At 40.5% G+C, this 17,611-nt stretch overlaps 2 protein-coding genes across 2 annotated transcripts; both read right to left on the reverse strand.

Moving 5' to 3' along the window:
* Positions 1-12,593: 12,593 nt before the first annotated feature.
* Positions 12,594-13,337, reverse strand: LOC140863017 (uncharacterized). Its single transcript, XM_073266102.1, has 2 exons — positions 12,902-13,337; positions 12,594-12,811 (listed from the first exon to the last, which is right to left on the reverse strand). Exons 1-2 carry the CDS (start codon positions 13,335-13,337, stop codon positions 12,594-12,596), a joined length of 654 nt encoding a protein of 217 aa, XP_073122203.1.
* Positions 13,338-13,547: 210 nt separating this feature from the next.
* LOC140863022 (uncharacterized) lies at positions 13,548-14,359 on the reverse strand. The gene is made up of 2 exons (XM_073266116.1): positions 14,266-14,359; positions 13,548-14,167 (listed from the first exon to the last, which is right to left on the reverse strand). The coding sequence occupies exons 1-2, from the start codon at positions 14,357-14,359 to the stop codon at positions 13,548-13,550; spliced, it is 714 nt and encodes a 237-aa protein (XP_073122217.1).
* Between the last annotated feature and the right edge of the window lie 3,252 nt (positions 14,360-17,611).

The following is a 17,611-nucleotide window of genomic DNA, read 5'->3' on the forward strand; positions in this document are numbered from 1 at the left end:
TCGATTGAATTAATCAATTGTACAAAATTTTTGAGTCTCGGTTTTTGAAACAAAATAAATATTTTTAATAAAAAAAAATTTTTTTTTCGGGGGGCGAAACCCGGGCAGCGATTGGATCGCTGCCCGGAGGGGGCAGCGATGGTGACCAGGGGCGGCGCACGGCGCCGCCCAAAGGGGGCGCACGGCGCCGCCCAGGGCGGCGACCGTCGCCGCCCAGGGCGGCGCACGGCGCTGCCCAGGGCAGCGCTGTGCGCTGCCCAGCGCAGCGCTGGGCGCTGCGCAGGGCAGCGCTCGGCGCTGCCCAGGGCGGCGCTCGACGCCGCCCAGGGGTGGCGCTCAGCGCCGCCCAGGGCGACGCACGGCGCCGCCCAGCGGCGGCGCCAGGCGCCGCCAGGGCAGCAAGTGTTGCTGCCCTAAGGGGGCAGCCGGGCTGCCCCGGCCCGCGCCCCGGGTGCGGGCCAACCCGGGAGTGTCCCGGGCGGCCCGCGGGAAAAATTATTATTTTTATTAAAATTAATTTTAATATGTTAAAATTTTATTTTTGGTCCGGTCAAAAATTGTTTTTGATTGGTTCACGAGATTTCGGATCGAATTGTTCGAGTCCGTAAATTTTAAAATTGATTTTGGATAAATTTGAATTTTTGGAAAATTTTAATATTTTATCCGTAAATTGAATTTTGAAATCAATTATTTTGGTACAATTGATGATAAGATATGATCTTATGATATATTAGATAAAATATGATTTTATTTGTAAAATTGGATTTTATAGATAAAATATGATTTTATTTGATATGGAGATAAAATATGATTTTATATGTGAAATGTGATTTTATATATAAAATATGATTTTATCTTGTTTAAATTTGAATTGCCACAGCATGTTATCCAATAAATTAATTTTGAATTAAATGTTATTGGATAAGGATGATCGATTGCCATGACCAATTTTGTAGGTGTATGTTAGGAATTTACATTTTGTCTTTATTGTTGTTGGTTTTATTAATGGGCCTGGTTTATGGCCCGATATGAATGTCATATGTAATAAAAGTGGGCTTGGTTTATAGCCCGTTCCCACCCCCTAAAAATGTATCCCCTACTTGTCATTGTTATTTATTGTAAATACATTAGATTTAGTGGGAGATCAAGATTTGAAGATGGTGGGCCCAGCAGACAATGAAGACTGAAGAAATGTAAATTGGAAGCATATGTAATAGGATTGCATTTGCATACTGCATATTACCTAGGATTGGACTAAGACCCGTGATTGGCAACCACGGGTCAATTAGAAATGGAATCGATCATCCTATATAATATGTGATATTATGATTGTATGCATGTTTAGACATAAATTGCGTGAATCCGGCAATGCATGCAATAAATTAAATATGATGAGACAAATATTTTTATAAATAAAATCCCTCATTTTAAATATGATTTAAAATTTATATCAAGATAAATAAAGGAAATTTAAATATTGTTTAAATGTTCCTACCTTCCATCAACGATCAATGTATGTGATGCTACCCGCGGATACGGTCCGGCTCATATTATTGGGGGGGCCCGTCCGTCGGAAAGCTGTACATTGGATCGACAAATGTTGTAAGTTGGGTGGAACTCCCATGGGATCGGCTCATATTATTGGGGGATCCACATGGCGACCGTCCATCACAACTTAATATTGATGGGTCATCTTGACATGTCACTTTAAACGGCGTCATATTATTGGGCCCTTATTGGACATGAGGTAAATACATGGGGGTTGCTTTTGAAGCAATTGGGCTCTACCTTTTGAGAATTATGGTTGGCTGATATTATTCGGGACCATAAGTTTGTCAATTGGACTCCATGTTCTCACTATGGAAAAAGTTTCCCGTTTTCACTAGAGGGTGGTGAAATCGTTAAAATAGTGGGAGTGAGATTCATAAAATTAAATTCGCCTATTTTATGTCTTAGTAAATTGTTAAACAATCATTGATATATGTCTGTTTTTCCTTTTCAGTATTTCATACAATGAATTCGCGAAATCCTTTATTCTCGATCCTCGAACAAAACAAGCTGACTGGCGCCAACTATACGGAATGGTTCCGGAAGTTGAAGATTGTCTTAACTTCGGAGAAAATGCTCTACGTGTTAGAGAAAGCACCTCCGAAGGAAGCACCAGCTGACATAAGTCCGGAGGAATTGGCCAAACTTGATGCATGGTGTGACCATGACATCAAGACCAAATGCTATATGCAAGCCTCGATGTCTGATGAACTCCAGAGGCGATTTGAGGACACGGTGAATGCTGCTGACATTCACACGCAACTCAAGGAACTTTTTGGGGCTCAGTCGAGGGCTGAAAGGTTCTCTACTGTTAAGGAGTTGATGACGTGCCGCATGCGTGAAGGGACTTCGGTCCGTGATCATGGGGTACGAGTGATTTGGCTCATACAGAAGTTAGCGACCCTTGATTTGGTGTTGGAGCATGAACTCAATGTGGACTTGCTGCTTCTATCTCTTCCTTCTTCATTTGATGGATTCGTGATAAATTTTAATATGAACAAGATAGAGGCCACCCTTGAAGAGATGGTCAATATGCTCGTTACATATGAATCCACACTTAAGAAGGATAAGCCAGCTTTCTTGGTGGGCTCCTCATCTTCTGCTAAGAAGGGGCCAAGTATGAAGGGCAAGAAACGTTCTGCCCCACCCAAGAAAGTGGAACCCGAGAAGAAGCAAAAGACAAAGGCTTCAAACGATGGAAAATCCAAGGATGTTTGCCATTACTGCAAGAAGCCGGGTCATTGGAAGCGCAACTGCAAGGAGTATCTTGGGCAGTTAGGAACTGCAAAGGGTATGTTCTATATCGAAATAAACATGTCACTTAATACAACTTCTTGGGTATTGGATACCGGATGTGGATCTCACATTTGCAATGATTTGCAGGTGATGACAAGAAGTCGCAGGCTTAGAATGGGTGAGACCCAGCTGAGGCTCGGGAATGGTTCCAGAGTTGAAGCTACGGCCATTGGAGATGTTTGTTTGATTTTGCAGAATGGTTTTAAATTATTGTTGAGAGATGTTTTATTTGTGCCAGATTTAATTAAAAACATTATTTCTATTTCTATGCTTGATAGAGATGGTTATTCTTGTAATTTTGTGAATGGGATTTGCAGCATTTACAAGAATGAATGTTTAATTGGAAATGGACAACTTGAAAACGATCTATACAATTTAAAACTAAAAGACGTTCCAGTAAATTGTATTGACAAACCGGCGACAACAAACAAAAGGAAAATCGATAGTCAAAACCCGGCAAACCTTTGGCACGCTAGACTAGGTCATATTTCCTCAAGGAGGATGAACAAGCTAGTGGGAGAGGGCATGTTTGATATGTCTGATATTAACTCTCTACCTACTTGTGAATCCTGCCTAAAAGGGAAAATGACTAAATCTCCTTTTAAGGGGAAGCCTGAACGTAGTCAAAATCTGTTGGATTTGATCCATTCAGATGTTTGTGGTCCATTTGGAGTAGGGACTCAACATGGCCACACCTACTTCATTACCTTTACTGATGATTATTCTAGGTATGGGTATTTATATTTAATGAAATATAAGTCTGAAGCATTTGAAAAGTTCAAAGAATTCAAGGCTGAAGTAGAAAACAAGCTAGGTAAAAGTATTAAAGCACTTCGATCGGATCGAGGTGGAGAATACTTGAGTACCGAGTTTTTGGACTATCTAAAAGAGAATGGGATTCTCTCTCAGTGGACTCCTCCTATGACACCACAGCTTAATGGTGTATCGGAGCGTCGTAATCGAACTTTGTTGGACATGGTTCGATCCATGATGAGCTTCACTGAGCTTCCACCTTCGTTTTGGGGCTATGCGCTTGAAACGGCGGTATTGTTGTTGAATAACGTCCACACTAAAGCAGTGGACAAAACACCATACGAGTTATGGAATGGCAAAGCTCCTAAGTATTCGTACTTGAGGATTTGGGGATGTCCTGCTTACGTGAAGCGGACAGTGGGAGATAAGTTGGATAGTCGATCCAGCTTGTGTTATTTTGTGGGGTATCCGAAGAATTCAATCGGATATTATTTCTATTATCCTGCTGAAACAAAGGTGTTTGTTTCACGGAATGCCACCTTCTTGGAGAAGGAGTTCTTATTGGATAAGAAAGGCGAGATGATGGAACTCGAAGAAGTTCGAGAAGAACCCGAAATACAAAATAACGATCCCACACCTCAGGAACCATTGCTGGACACGCCTGCACCTAGAAGATCCGAAAGGACTTCTAGACCTCCAGTTCGATATGGTCTTCTTCTTGAAGAGGGTCAAGATGAACCCGACATTGGATGTGATCCAAGAAGCTTCAAGGAAGCAATTTCTGATGCGGATTCGAATTTATGGCTTGAAGCTATGCAGTCAGAATTGGATTCGATGCATACTAACCAAGTCTGGTCTTTAGTGGATCCTCCCGATGGAATTGTTCCAATAGGGTGTAAATGGATCTACAAAAGAAAGCTTGGACCTGATGGTAAGGTATTGACCTACAAGGCGCGATTGGTGGCTAAAGGTTATACTCAAAGGCAAGGAGTTGACTATGACGAAACCTTTTCACCAGTTGCAATGTTCAAGTCCATAAGAATCCTTATTGCCATAGCTGCATGGTATGACTATGAGATATGGCAAATGGATGTGAAGACTGCTTTTCTTAATGGAGACATTAAGGAAGAAATCTATATGAAGCAGCCTGAGGGGTTCACATCCATGGGAAGCGAGCATAAGGTATGCAAGCTTCAGAGATCAATTTATGGTCTAAAACAAGAATCAAGAAGTTGGAACCAGAAATTTGATGAAACAATAAAAGATTTTGGTTTCATCAAGAACCCGGAGGAACCGTGCGTGTACAAGAAAGTAGTTAAGGATGCTGTGACATTCTTAGTACTTTATGTTGATGACATCCTACTCATTGGGAATGATGTAGGGATGTTGCAGTCAACAAAGATATGGTTATCAGGTAGATTTTCGATGAAGGATTTGGGTGAGGCATCCTACATTCTTGGGATACAGATCTATAGGGATAGATCTAAGAGAATGATAGGACTCACTCAATCAACCTACATCGATACCATATTGAAACGGTTTTCAATGGATGGGTCCAAGAGAGGACATCTACCCATGTGTCATGGAGTTTCTCTATCCAAGTCTATGTGTCCCAAGACTGATGCAGAGATAGAGAATATGACACATGTACCATATGCGTCAGCTATAGGTAGTATCATGTATGGGATGATATCTACCAGACCGGATGTAGCATTTGCTCTGAGTGTCACGAGCAGATATCAGTCTAATCCTGGTCAGATGCATTGGAAAGCCGTGAAGGACATTCTTAAGTACTTGCGAAGGACTAAGAATATGTTCATGGTTTATGGAGGACGAGAACTCAAACTGGAAGGCTATACCGACTCTAGCTTCCAAAGTGATGTGGATGACTCGAAGTCAACCTCTGGATTTGTGTTCATGCTCAATGGCGGTGCTGTCTCTTGGAAGAGTTCCAAGCAGGACACCACAGCGGATTCCACCACTGAGGCTGAATACATTGCAGCATCAGCTGCTGCTAAAGAGGCCGTTTGGATGAGGAATTTCGTCCAAGAGTTGGGCGTCATTCCTGAATTTGTTGGTCCAGTCCCGGTGTACTGCGACAACACGGGTGCCGTTGCTCAAGCAAAGGAACCAAGGTCTCATCAAAGATCCAAACACGTACTGAGGAAATACCACATAATCCGGGAGATTGTGGAAAGAGGAGACATCAGTGTCGAACGAGTGGCCTCTGCAGACAATATCGCTGATCCACTTACTAAGCCTTTGCCAGGACCATTGTTTGACAAACATCGCGAAGCAATGGGTCTACGTAGTATGACTAGTTGGCTATAGGGCAAGTGGGAGATTGTAAGAGTGGGTGCCCAGTGAGCCAACTGTGTGGCTATGGGCTTTGTTGACTCTTTGTATAAACAATCTTTTGTTTAATATTATTTACACTTTTATGGCAATGACTTTATATTACTTCATATTGTTATATTGTGATATACTATTGTTGTTTTGATAAAGACCTTGAATATACTATAGTGTATGTAAGATGTGGTAGAACATGGAGATGTCTATCATGAAATACATCTTATAGTCACTGTATATTCTAAAATCGTTCCTAGTCGATTGAGCCGTCCGATAATAAGGATAAGGATCGCTCGAGTTTGAGACTAGCATTTGCGATGCGGAGTACCACGTTTCATTGGTAGGGAACATGGAGATGTTCGAAGCATGCAAATGGATATTCATAGGATGAATAGTCGAACTACCCTATCCGGACTTTCCAAGTGGTTATCACTTATCGAGTGGATAAAGTCCGCGGTTTTGGTTGTACACCATTAGTCCTTACGACTTGAAACATCATGGAGACTCTATATGCTAGTACTGTGCTTTGACTCGTTTACCGACTCTGAGGGGGTCATCAGGTGTCGAGATTGGGTACAGTTACGACACATATAGGAGTCAATGCATTGTTGTCAAGGATTCACCACATACTTGCGAGTATGGATATCCTATGCGATCTGAGGAGATATTAGTGTGACAAATCTCTGGCCAGAGTACTTGATGTGATTTAAGAAATGGTTTCTTAGTAGCACATGCGATGTCACTAATTTGATCTTCAAGATGTATTGCATAGTTATCGAATCTTGAGCGACTCTCGATATACCAATGGTTGTTGATTCGATCGGGATATATGGATGAAGGGACCGTACTGTACGTTAACCAAAATCTACTGGTTCTTGTAGGCACTATCAGTGATACCTAGGGAATCATGGGGCGATGTTGCTAGGCGCTTTACCATGATTCGTTGGGCAAGTCGGAAAGTGTTGTTCCGAGTCACAAGGAGTTGTGAGCCCACGGCTAGCTGTATCCCTGAACCATTGAGGGTCACACAGTGTAATGGAGTTTTAATCCCCGTTGAGATAGTTAAATTTAAAGAGTTAAATTTAATGAACTAAGGAGTTGGACTTCTTAAATAAGAGTAAGGGAGTAGGATTTCCTAAAATGACATAGGGATGGACATTTTTGGAAATCACTGAATTCGGATTCAGGAAAATTTATTTTGACTTTAAAACGTGCAGAAATGGTTTCTGTGCACATTGGTGAAATCGTTTCATCAATCGGAGTCACGATGAATTTTATATTAATTTCTGAACGAGTGGGCTTTGCTTGTCGGGCCCCAGCTTATGACTAATGGGCCCTAAGGTGTTAGTGGCCTGCATTATAAATAAGTTATTTCAGTACAGAAATTACACACAACAGGTCATAATTTTTGAGAGCTAATTTTCGAAAAACCCTAGCCTCTCTTAAGAATATTTCGGCCGCCCCTCCCTACCTCTGCCCGAGATTTTCCGGTCTGTGATTTTGAATCGCAGTAAGGAATAACGAATCAAATTCGTGTATTCTCTTCGCAGAAAACTTCTGATAGATTTTCTAGTGCAATCTATCAGAGGGATTAAACCTCTGTTCGTGGACCTGATTGAAGGCGTTCATCGGTTCCAGGGAGAGACAACAAGAGCAGAATTGTTCTGTTGGTGTCCATTAATCTCGTTGCGAGATTTGAGGTAAAATTTATTTAATTGTTATTTAAATTTTACACACACGTAATTCAATCGTTGTATGGTTGATACCCACACCATGGAATCGTTCCATGAGAAAATTTTTAAACTTCCGCTGCACCGGGTATCAATCGTAATTGGTCTGGGAACTCGCCAGTTTTCCAACAGTTATAGCCAAGTCTGCTGGTAATTATTGGGAATTTAAAATGTCGGGTACAAAATCCGACGGTGCGTAATTATATCTCAAGAGAGTTGTGTTGTGTTGAAGGATTGTTGAGAGGAGGGTTCTTGATTGTGAAGCATTACACTGAATTTTTATAGGTCGGCGAACAGTCTTGAGACTTTGTCTTTTGAAGTTGCATGTAACTGGGTAACATGACACACACACACACGTTCGAGGCTATAACTCTAGTTGAAATGTCTGGATATTGAACTTGTTCCGTTGTTAGCATCTTAACGCCTTTCTTGATCATACATTGAGTTTATTCCTGAGGCACAAATGTGATGATCATTGTTATTTTTGTTATGGATCATGCATTAGACTTTATTGTTGCTTTTGGGTTGCTCGAGGGCGAGCAAGGATTAAGTATGAGGGATTTTGATGTGATGATATTTTCATATATTTATGTGTGTTAATTGGTGTGATTAGAAGAGTTTTCCTTGATTAAATTCATTGTATAGTTACTAATGAATGTTTTTGGTTTGATTTAGGAAAAGTAGGAAATGAGCAAAAATATAGAAGAAGAGTGTGCAACAAAGATCCGAGCCATGCAATGAAGAAAAGAACAAGCGCTGTTGAGGAAGATCATGCGCGTTTGCACATGATATTTGCACAAGTGAAGTGCAGAACAGAATTTGGAAGCTTGTTTGCACTACTTTTTGTGCAAACGCACTACTTGTTTGCGCTTGGCAAGAAAAGATGACCGCTCGATCCGCAAGATCCTACCGATCGAGCGGTGCCAAGGAATTGGAAAACATTAGGATTGGAAAAACACGCTCGCTCGATCGGTCAAGTTCTACAGATCGAGCGAGACGGGCTGTTCGCGAAAAAATCTGTAATTTAGGAATTTTTATTTTTAAGGACTCTAGCCTTAATTAAAATATATATCTCAAATTTTAGAGTCTTGGGAATTATTCTGAAGATCTTTTTGGACGGCTTAGAACGTGGAGAACATCTTGGCGGCTAGGTTTTCTTCTCTTTTTTTTAGATTTAATTTTTCTTTCATGAATTTTGCTTGAAAATTCATGAAAATTTGTGGCTAAGTTTTAGTACTTGGTTGAGGAAGACGAACCCTTGATTTTGTTTATTCATGAGATTCGAATTTTTCATTGTTTAATTCCAAATTGCGTATCAAGAGTTGTTTTAGATTGATTGTCATGCTTTTATGTGAGATTTTAGGATTGATCACCTTAGGATTTTTCTATACAATCTATTGCTAAATTAGAATTCAAATCCGTAATTGTTTGAATCATCTGATTTTTGAAGCAACTATGATTAATATTTTCTGCTGTTGAATTTGTTAAATCGTAGGAACAACAATTGAATAGATCACATACAATCGCTTTTATTTGTGTTGTCTAGATTCATCAGTTTTACTCATTTGAATGCTGCCGTTTGTTTAAATCTAATCACTGGTATTGGGTTAATTTATGGGATAAGGGTTAACTTAGAACGCTGGTGTCTAGTTAACTAAAATTAAGGTGAAATAGAAATTAAATTTCCAATGATGAATATTCAATGTGAATTAATTATTTTTAGGGAAACGATGATCGAATGAATAATTTCAAGGGTGTAGTCGACCGATACCAAGTCTCGTTAGTTTATTGATCTTTCTTATTTTAATTCTTGCATAGTAGTTAGTAAAATCCAAAAAACCTCTTTTATTGTTTTCAATATTTTAAGAACACTATTTAAATTTCATTTTCCTCGTGAAACGATCCCTACTCACACTACTGCATATTTTGTTATCTGATTTGAGATGGGTAATTTGGGCGTGACACGACTGAGCGCTACCACCACCAGGATGAACACTGAATCTACTACAGTGAGCTTATTTTAATATCTGCTGTCTCAAATCTGAAACATCTGGAACAATGATTCTGTTATTCACATATAAAACATCATCAGCACTGACCTGATATTCGGAACAATTCCCTGATTTGATCATCTAAATTGATTTCTGAATACTCAAATCTGATTTCTGCGCTTATTTTATTTGAATCAACAGTTATGGCTCAGCTCGAATAGCACAAACTCGAATATGATGTATAGTTGAAGAAAGTGGTATTTCTTGGACATATTATCTCCGGAGATGGCATTTATGTTGATCCAAGCAAAGTCAAAGCAGTGATCAGTTGGCCTAGACCGACATCTGTACCAGAGATACGGAGTTTTATGGGTTTAGCAGGTTATTATCGCCGATTTATCAAAGATTTTTCTAGCATTGCGAAGCCTATTACTCAATTGACTCAGAAGAATGCACCGTATGTTTGGACTGAAGCATGTGAGGCTAGTTTCATTGAGTTGAAGAAGAGGTTGACGAGTGCACCAGTTTTGACAATTCCTTCAGGTACTGGTGATTTTATTGTATATTGTGATGCTTCTCACAGGGGATTAGGATGTATTATTATGCAGCGAGGACATGTTATTGCTTATGCCTTGAGATAGTTGAAGTCGCATGAGACGAGATATACAATTCATGATCTTGAATTGGCAGTCATTGTCTTTGCATTGAATATATGGCGACATTATCTATACGGTGAGAAGTTTGAAATTTATTCTGACCATAAAATCTTGAAATATCTGTTTTTGCAGTCTGAACTGAACATGAGGCAACGAATATGGCTAGACTTATTGAAAGATTTTGATTGCGAGATCAAATATTATCCAAGAAATTCAAATGCTGCTGCAGATGCCCTAAGTAGGAAGGTATGCTCTTTATCATTATCTACCATATCTAGTTTGGTAGAGTATTGTTGTGATCATGCAAGCCCTCAACATGTCTTCAAGTATCTGGATTACTCGTTCTGATTGACCATCTGTCTGAGGATGGAAAGTTGTGCTGAAAGCTAACTTTGTTCCCAAACCTCGGTGTAAACTTCCCCAAAAATTTGAGGTAAACTTAGGATCTCTGTCAGACACTATTCTCATTGGAACTCCATGTAATCTTACAATTTCCAGAATGTGCAGCTCTGCATACTGATTCATCGAGAAATTATTCCTGACTGGAAGAAAATGAGCTGACTTTGTTAACATGTCAACTATCACCCAAATTGAGTTCATCCTTCGTGGTGTAACTGGCAATCCTACCACGAAATCCATAGTGACGTCTTCCCACTTCCATGTGGGTATAGGCAATGGTTTCAAAAGTCCTACTGGCCTCTGGTACTCAATCTTCTCCTGCTGACAAGTCAAACATTCACTCACAAATCTGAAAATATCCCTCTTCATCCCTGGACACCAATATAAAGATTTCAAATCCTTAAACATCTTGGTGCTTCCGGGATGGAGAGAATATGGAGCAGTATGTGCTTCTGTCATCACTTCTTGTCTTAGTGAATCTACTGCTCACACCCACATTCTACTCTTGTGATCAACAATTCCATCTTTGACGGTATACAGGGTACCACCCTTAGCCTCAACCCTATTCCTCCATAATTTCAAATGTTCATCAGAAGCTTGACCTACTCGAATTCTATCAAGAAAACTTGGTACTACTGTTAAGGCTGATAGAGTGCATACCTCCATTGGTTCGGATACCTCCAAATTAATACACTCAAAATCTGCAATTAATTCTTTTTGAACTGTCAACTGGTTCAATGTCGCAGACTTGCAACTCAACTCATCTGCTACTACATTAGCCTTACCTGGATGGTATCTAATGTCACAATCTTAGTCCTTCACCAATTCCAGCCAGCATCTCTGCCTCATACTCAAATCCTTCTGAGTGAAAAAGTACCTGAAGCTATTGTGGTCGATGAAAATCTGACACTTCTCACCATACAAATAGTGTCTCCACATCTTCAAGGCAAAAAAAACTGCTGCCAACTCAAGATCATTTGTCGGATAATTCTTCTCATGAATTTTCAGCTGTCGTGATGCATAAGCTATCACTTTACCATTTTGCATCAAAACAGCCCCTAACAAACTCTTAGAAGCATCGGTATAAACCACAAAACTACCTGTGCCTTTTGTAATCGCTAGCACTGGCGCTGTCATCAGTCTCTCCTTCAACTCTTCAAAGCTTTTCTCACACTGTTCTGACCATACAAACTTCACACTCTTCCGGGTTAAAGATGTCAATGGTAGAGCTATTTTGGAGAAATCTTTAATAAACCTCCTGTAGTAGACAGCTAAACCCAAGAAACCCCGTATTTCTTTAGCATTCTTCGGAGCAACCCAATTCCGAACTGCTTTGACCTTAGACGGATCAACCTCAATCCCCTTCGCTGAAACTATATGCCCCAAAAATGCGATCTTCTCTAGCCAAAATTCACACTTACTGAACTTAGCATACAATTGTTTCTTCTTCAAAATCTGCAACACTGTAAACAAGTGCTGACGATGTTCCTCAAGACTGTGAGAATAGATCAATATGTCATCTATAAAAACTATGACAAACTGACTAAGAAAGGTTGAAACACCTTGTTCATCTGATCCACGAACACGGCTGGTGCATTGGTCAACCCAAACGGCATTACCAAGAACTCGTAGTGGCCATAGCGAGTCCTGAATGCTGTCTTCTGCACGTCTTCATCCTTCACTTTCAGTTGGTGGTAGCCTGATCATAGATCGATTTTTGAGAATACCACAGCTCGGAGCATAAGGTCAAACAGATCATCTATCCTGGGCAAGGGATATTTGTTCTTCACTGTAACTCGATTCAGTTCTCTGTAGTCAATGCACAACCTCATCGACTCATCCTTCTTCTTAACAAACAACACCGGTGCACCCTAAGGCGATACACTCGGTTTAATGAACCCCTTATCCAGTGACTCTTGCAACTGATCCTTCAGTTCTTTCATCTCAGTCAATGTTAACCGGTACGGTTCCTTAGAAGCTGGCTTAGTTCCAGGCAACAACTCAATCCCAAATTTGACTTCCCTGACTGGAGGCAATCCCGCAACATCATCAGGAAAGACTTCTGGAAAATCCTTCACCACTTCCACCTCTTCGAGTTTTGGTCACTGCATCTCTTGCTCACCCATAAGGCTTGCTAGAAAACCTATACAACCCTTGTTCAAAAGCTGCCAGGCCTTACCTGCCGAAATCACTCCTGACAAGCTCCTCTTAGCTGCAACATAGAACACAAACAGTTCCCCATTCTGAAGTTTCAATAACATTGTTCTCTGTTTACATTCAATAAAGGCTTCATGTCTAGTCAACCAGTCCATCCCTAAAATTATATTGAAATCTTCCATCTCCAAAACAATAAAATCTGCATACATATCCAAACCTTGCATTTGAATTTTACAGTCCCTAACAACTTGATTACTTTTCAATTCCCTTCCCGAAAGCAACGACACACTAAACCCCGAAACAGATTCATCCGGCATAATTCCTAGTTTCATCATAAATTTAACAGATATAAAAGAGTGTGTAGCTCCCGTATCTATCAATGCATTAGCAGGTAAATCGACAATACGAATCATATCTGAGAAGATTGCAAACTCCGGATCAATTTGGTCATGCGTCATAGAAAAAATCCTTCCTTTGATAGGTTCCTTTGCTTGTGGGCAATCCTTAGAAAAATGCCCTAGCTTCTTGCAGTTAAATCATGAATTAGTTCCAAGCATGCATTGACCCGAATGTGGCTTCCCACACTTTTGGCAGATAGGTGCATTCATCGGCTTAGGAACATTAGCTGCCAACTAATTCTGCCCTTGAGTTCGCGCCTGGTTAGGATTCTAGCGCTGCTGCTGCTGGGGTCTCCTCTGCGCTGGAGCCTGGTACGGCCTCTTTTTACTAGGCCCTTGCTGATTCCTTCCCTGATAACTAACTCTCTTCGCCTGCGACTCCTTAATGATGTAATTCCTATCCTTCTCAGATAACATAGCCTCATCAACTGATGCTTGATAAGTGGTCGCCCCACTTAATCTGACATCACGATGGATGAAGGCATTCAAACCCTCCATAAAATGCTTCAGTTCCTCAGCAGGGTTTTCAGCGATCATTGGCGCAAAGTATCGCCTCCTCTCAAATTTCTTTACGTACTCTGCAATAGACATGCTCCCCTGGCAAATCTCCAGAAATTCTCTATCCAAACGGGTCCTGGTACTGATGGTGAAATACTTCGCATAGAAAACATCCATGAACCCATTCCAAGTCAACGTAGCCAAATTCACAGCTGAACGGGCCCCCTGCCACCATACTCTGGAATCATCCCGAAACATGAAGATCGCACATTTCACACGATTTGCATCGTTGAGCTGCATATAGTCAAAAATAACCTCCAAGGATTTTACCCATTCCTCGGCCACGATAGGATTGATCCTCCTTTGAACTCTGGTGGCCCCAATTCCTTGAACTGTTTGAAAATCGGATCATTGACCCTCGTTTGATTGTTGTTCCTGGCTCCTGCCTGCGCCTGAATCAACTACTGAATCTGTTCTCCTTGGGCCCTACTCTGCTCTTGCAACAGATTCGCCAACCCAGCCAAAAACTGTTTATTCTGGTTGTTCTGATCGCTCTCATTATTCGGGTTCCTACGGTTAGCCATTTTCCTGATGTCCAGCATAGTCCACATACTTAATTACGTTTTAAACATAAACATCATACTTGAAACATGCATAACTCGTAGTTTGTAAATACTATCATGCATCTTAAACAATCCATAACATAAAAACTTACAAACATGAAGAAGAAACATAGGGTCATGGTGAGTATACATGCGCGCGATGAATCCCAGAGCAAACTGCTCTGATACCAAGCTGTAACGTCCCAACCTTTATTGGAGCGTTACTCAACATACATAATTCATTAATAAAAATCTTGGACAATTTAAAACTTTGCGGAAGCATCATCTCTTAATTAAATAAGAGTAATAAAAGTGCACAAAATAATAGAAAATAACATTCAAAGACTTAGACTTTGCCGAAAATGGCCAACACAGACCCCTGCCTCTTCTTCATGTCCACCCACGTAATCATCAATGAATGCATCAACATCATCGTTACCTGCACCATTCAAGTATAGTGAGTCTAACGACTCAACAAGCATAATGCATAAAAAGGGTTTTATAAACTTTAAATGAGAAAAGTATTACATATTCCTTCATGAAAAACTTATCATACATGCATCGTCATAAAAAATTTAAGGTGATGAGGTATGAGTATTGTGGTAACCATCTTAAAGAGCCATTCATAGGTTCCTGTCGTACAACAAGCATATGGAATTACGCCCGTAAACTTTCATTCTTTGAATAGTGGCTTCGGAGCTCATCTCGAAGTGCATACCCTGTATAACCATCTCGTGAGCCATGTATGGATAGACACTTCGGAGCCCATCCCAAAGTGCATACCCCGTGTAATCACCACAAGATGCATGAACCATCAAAATGTTTTCCATGCAAAATAACATTCATATTATCATATCATAATGTATCATGTCATTGTTATGAATCGCGAAAATTTGTAAAATCATGCTCTTAAAACTTCTCGTGTTAACTTCATGCGTGAACTGCTACAAAACATTTCATGAGAAATAGCTTTCATGAGAAAATCACATAATCATGCAATACATAGTTTAACCGATCCACGTGAGTCGTTCTATCCGTATTGGGCAATCTATTTTGAAACTTTTTCCCATACAATGTCTTAAAAACATTTAAAAAAGCTTAAAAGATCTTAAAATTGGATTACAGACTTGAAATGGTTCAACTCAAAAATTTGAGGCAGAACCCCGCTCGCTCGGGCGCACAAAGTGCCCGATCGAGCGAGGCATGTCTCTCGCTCGGGCGCACCTTTATGCGCTCGAGCGACAGGCGGTCTGCAAAAAATCCCAGGCGACGAATCCTGCTCCCCTTCTCCCTGATTTTCTCAAATTTAAAAGATTTTCCTTCACCCAAAAATATTGAAATTTGAAAAGAATTCATTTCTAGGCACAAAACTTCAAAACTTGAAAAGAATTTTACTCGAAAAACAACCAACATCAAGAGTTTGATTAAAACTTACAAAAACACCATATCACATCAAAATTTCTTCATCTTAACTTCAAACCCCATCAAACCTCATTACATCTACACCCAAGACATCAGGAACACCTCACGCTTCACGTTTAAACTTCATACTCACAAAATTTTACAAAGAAACATGCATCGATCATCATAAAAACCACTTAGGATTTCAAATTCAAAATAGATATAGCCTTGAATGAGTTTCAAAACAGTAAAAACTTTTCTGATTGATTTGGTTGGGATTAACCTGGATGAAGAGATGATCTAGACTTGGGAAATCGAAGAACCCTAGCCTTGATGCAGCGTTTGAACGAGAGTGAGAGATTGGGAGAAGAGAAAGTGAGCGTTCCAAAATGAGAGAAATAAAATAATGAAACGCTTAATTAGATTTGTGACTAATGGGTTCCCAACGCGGCCCATTAGTTAATTAAAATACTTTGAAATATTATATCTGTAGTGACCCTACATTGAATCACCTACTAACTGGAAACTAATAGCATGCATTAAACTTAATAAAGCAAGAATGCTTAACAGAGTAAAACGTGCGGAAACATAATCCATACAAACAAAGCTTAGTAAAACATATCTAGGCTTATTGTAATAGTGATACAACCATATCAAAAAGCTTAAAATACAACTATCTAAAACATTATATAGCTAAACAAATCCTGCTGTATAAAATCCCCTAAAAAGCTCCGGCTCCCTAGTCCTGCCTCGAACTATCGGCTCCATCCATCCTGCGACCTGCCCCGTGGAATAGGGTGTCCAAGATAACAACTAGGACGTGAGCGCTAACGTCCAGTACATAAACATGAGTAAACATATTTATACAATGCATGCAACCGTGATGACTAGTAAAGGGTCATCTGATAAGTCATGCTCAGTACAGGCGCCACATGAGTGTTGTAACCTTGCTGATCAACCTCTGGGTACAACCACACTCGTCTAGTACACTAGAGTAGACAGACATACATGTCCCCACCGTCGTGGTACTCTCAGTGACAGATTAACAAGTATAGAGCTGAGCGGATCTATAATCAGGTATAACAAGGTAGGCTCAACGTGTATATACACATGACATATGAATATGGAAAGCGGTAAATCATATATCATGCCATATAATAATGCCAAGTAAATGCAACATATAAATATGAATACTCGTTGGAAATCTCAGTCAATGTGTACGTACCTCCTACGTGCTAGTTCGAGTACAATTCAGGACCTAGGCACCAAGCCTTCGTCCGTCGTTAGCCTTTTGAAAATGCTGCTCGGGTGCCCTCTATATAGTTCAGTTCGGGTCGGGAATATCAGTTCGGGTCGGTAATATAAGTTCGGGTCTTTCCAATATTGGCTCGGGTCAGATCTCTCGATCTCTTAGTTTGGGTCGGGAAATTGTAGTTCGGGTCGGGATTCATATCCTCACTTGAGCATGGTCTCACTCTGAAAAATGTGTTTTGAAATGAATCTGTGACCCCCTATTTATAGGCAAATATCTGGGGTGTTCGGGATTCTCGAGCCGATGTCGAGACGTCCGAGCTCCTGTATGCACGCCACGTATCAAATGCTTGAGCTGAGTCATTACCATTTTTGATACCTCATGCTTAGGCGCCAGCTGTCACTCATGCAAGCGTCCACGCACCTGTCTGCCTATCCTTGAGGGTTCGGGCTTCCCTAATAGCAGTTCGGGATTCCCTAGCAGCTTTTCAAACTTCTTTATTAACGGAATTCCCTAGCCGTAGAATCCCTAGCAGGAGAACTCCCTAACAGCAGAACCCCTAGCAAGAGAACTCCCTAGCT

This window comes from Henckelia pumila, chromosome 1 (genome assembly GCF_033568475.1).
Source record: "Henckelia pumila isolate YLH828 chromosome 1, ASM3356847v2, whole genome shotgun sequence".
Taxonomy (NCBI): Eukaryota; Viridiplantae; Streptophyta; class Magnoliopsida; order Lamiales; family Gesneriaceae; genus Henckelia; species Henckelia pumila.

Bases quoted from the DNA above. Each gene is read 5' to 3' on its own strand.
- LOC140863022 (XM_073266116.1), bottom strand. From the start codon at position 14,359: ATGGCTAACCGTAGGAACCCGAATAATGAGAGCGATCAGAACAACCAG. The intron at 14,168-14,265 runs GTAGGGCCCAAG...ATTTTCAAACAG, and splicing joins GAATCTGTTGCAAGAGCAGA to TTCAAGGAATTGGGGCCACC.
- LOC140863017 (XM_073266102.1), bottom strand. From the start codon at position 13,337: ATGACGCATGACCAAATTGATCCGGAGTTTGCAATCTTCTCAGATATG. The intron at 12,812-12,901 runs GTAAGGCCTGGC...CAAAACTCGAAG, and splicing joins GTCAGGAGTGATTTCGGCAG to AGGTGGAAGTGGTGAAGGAT.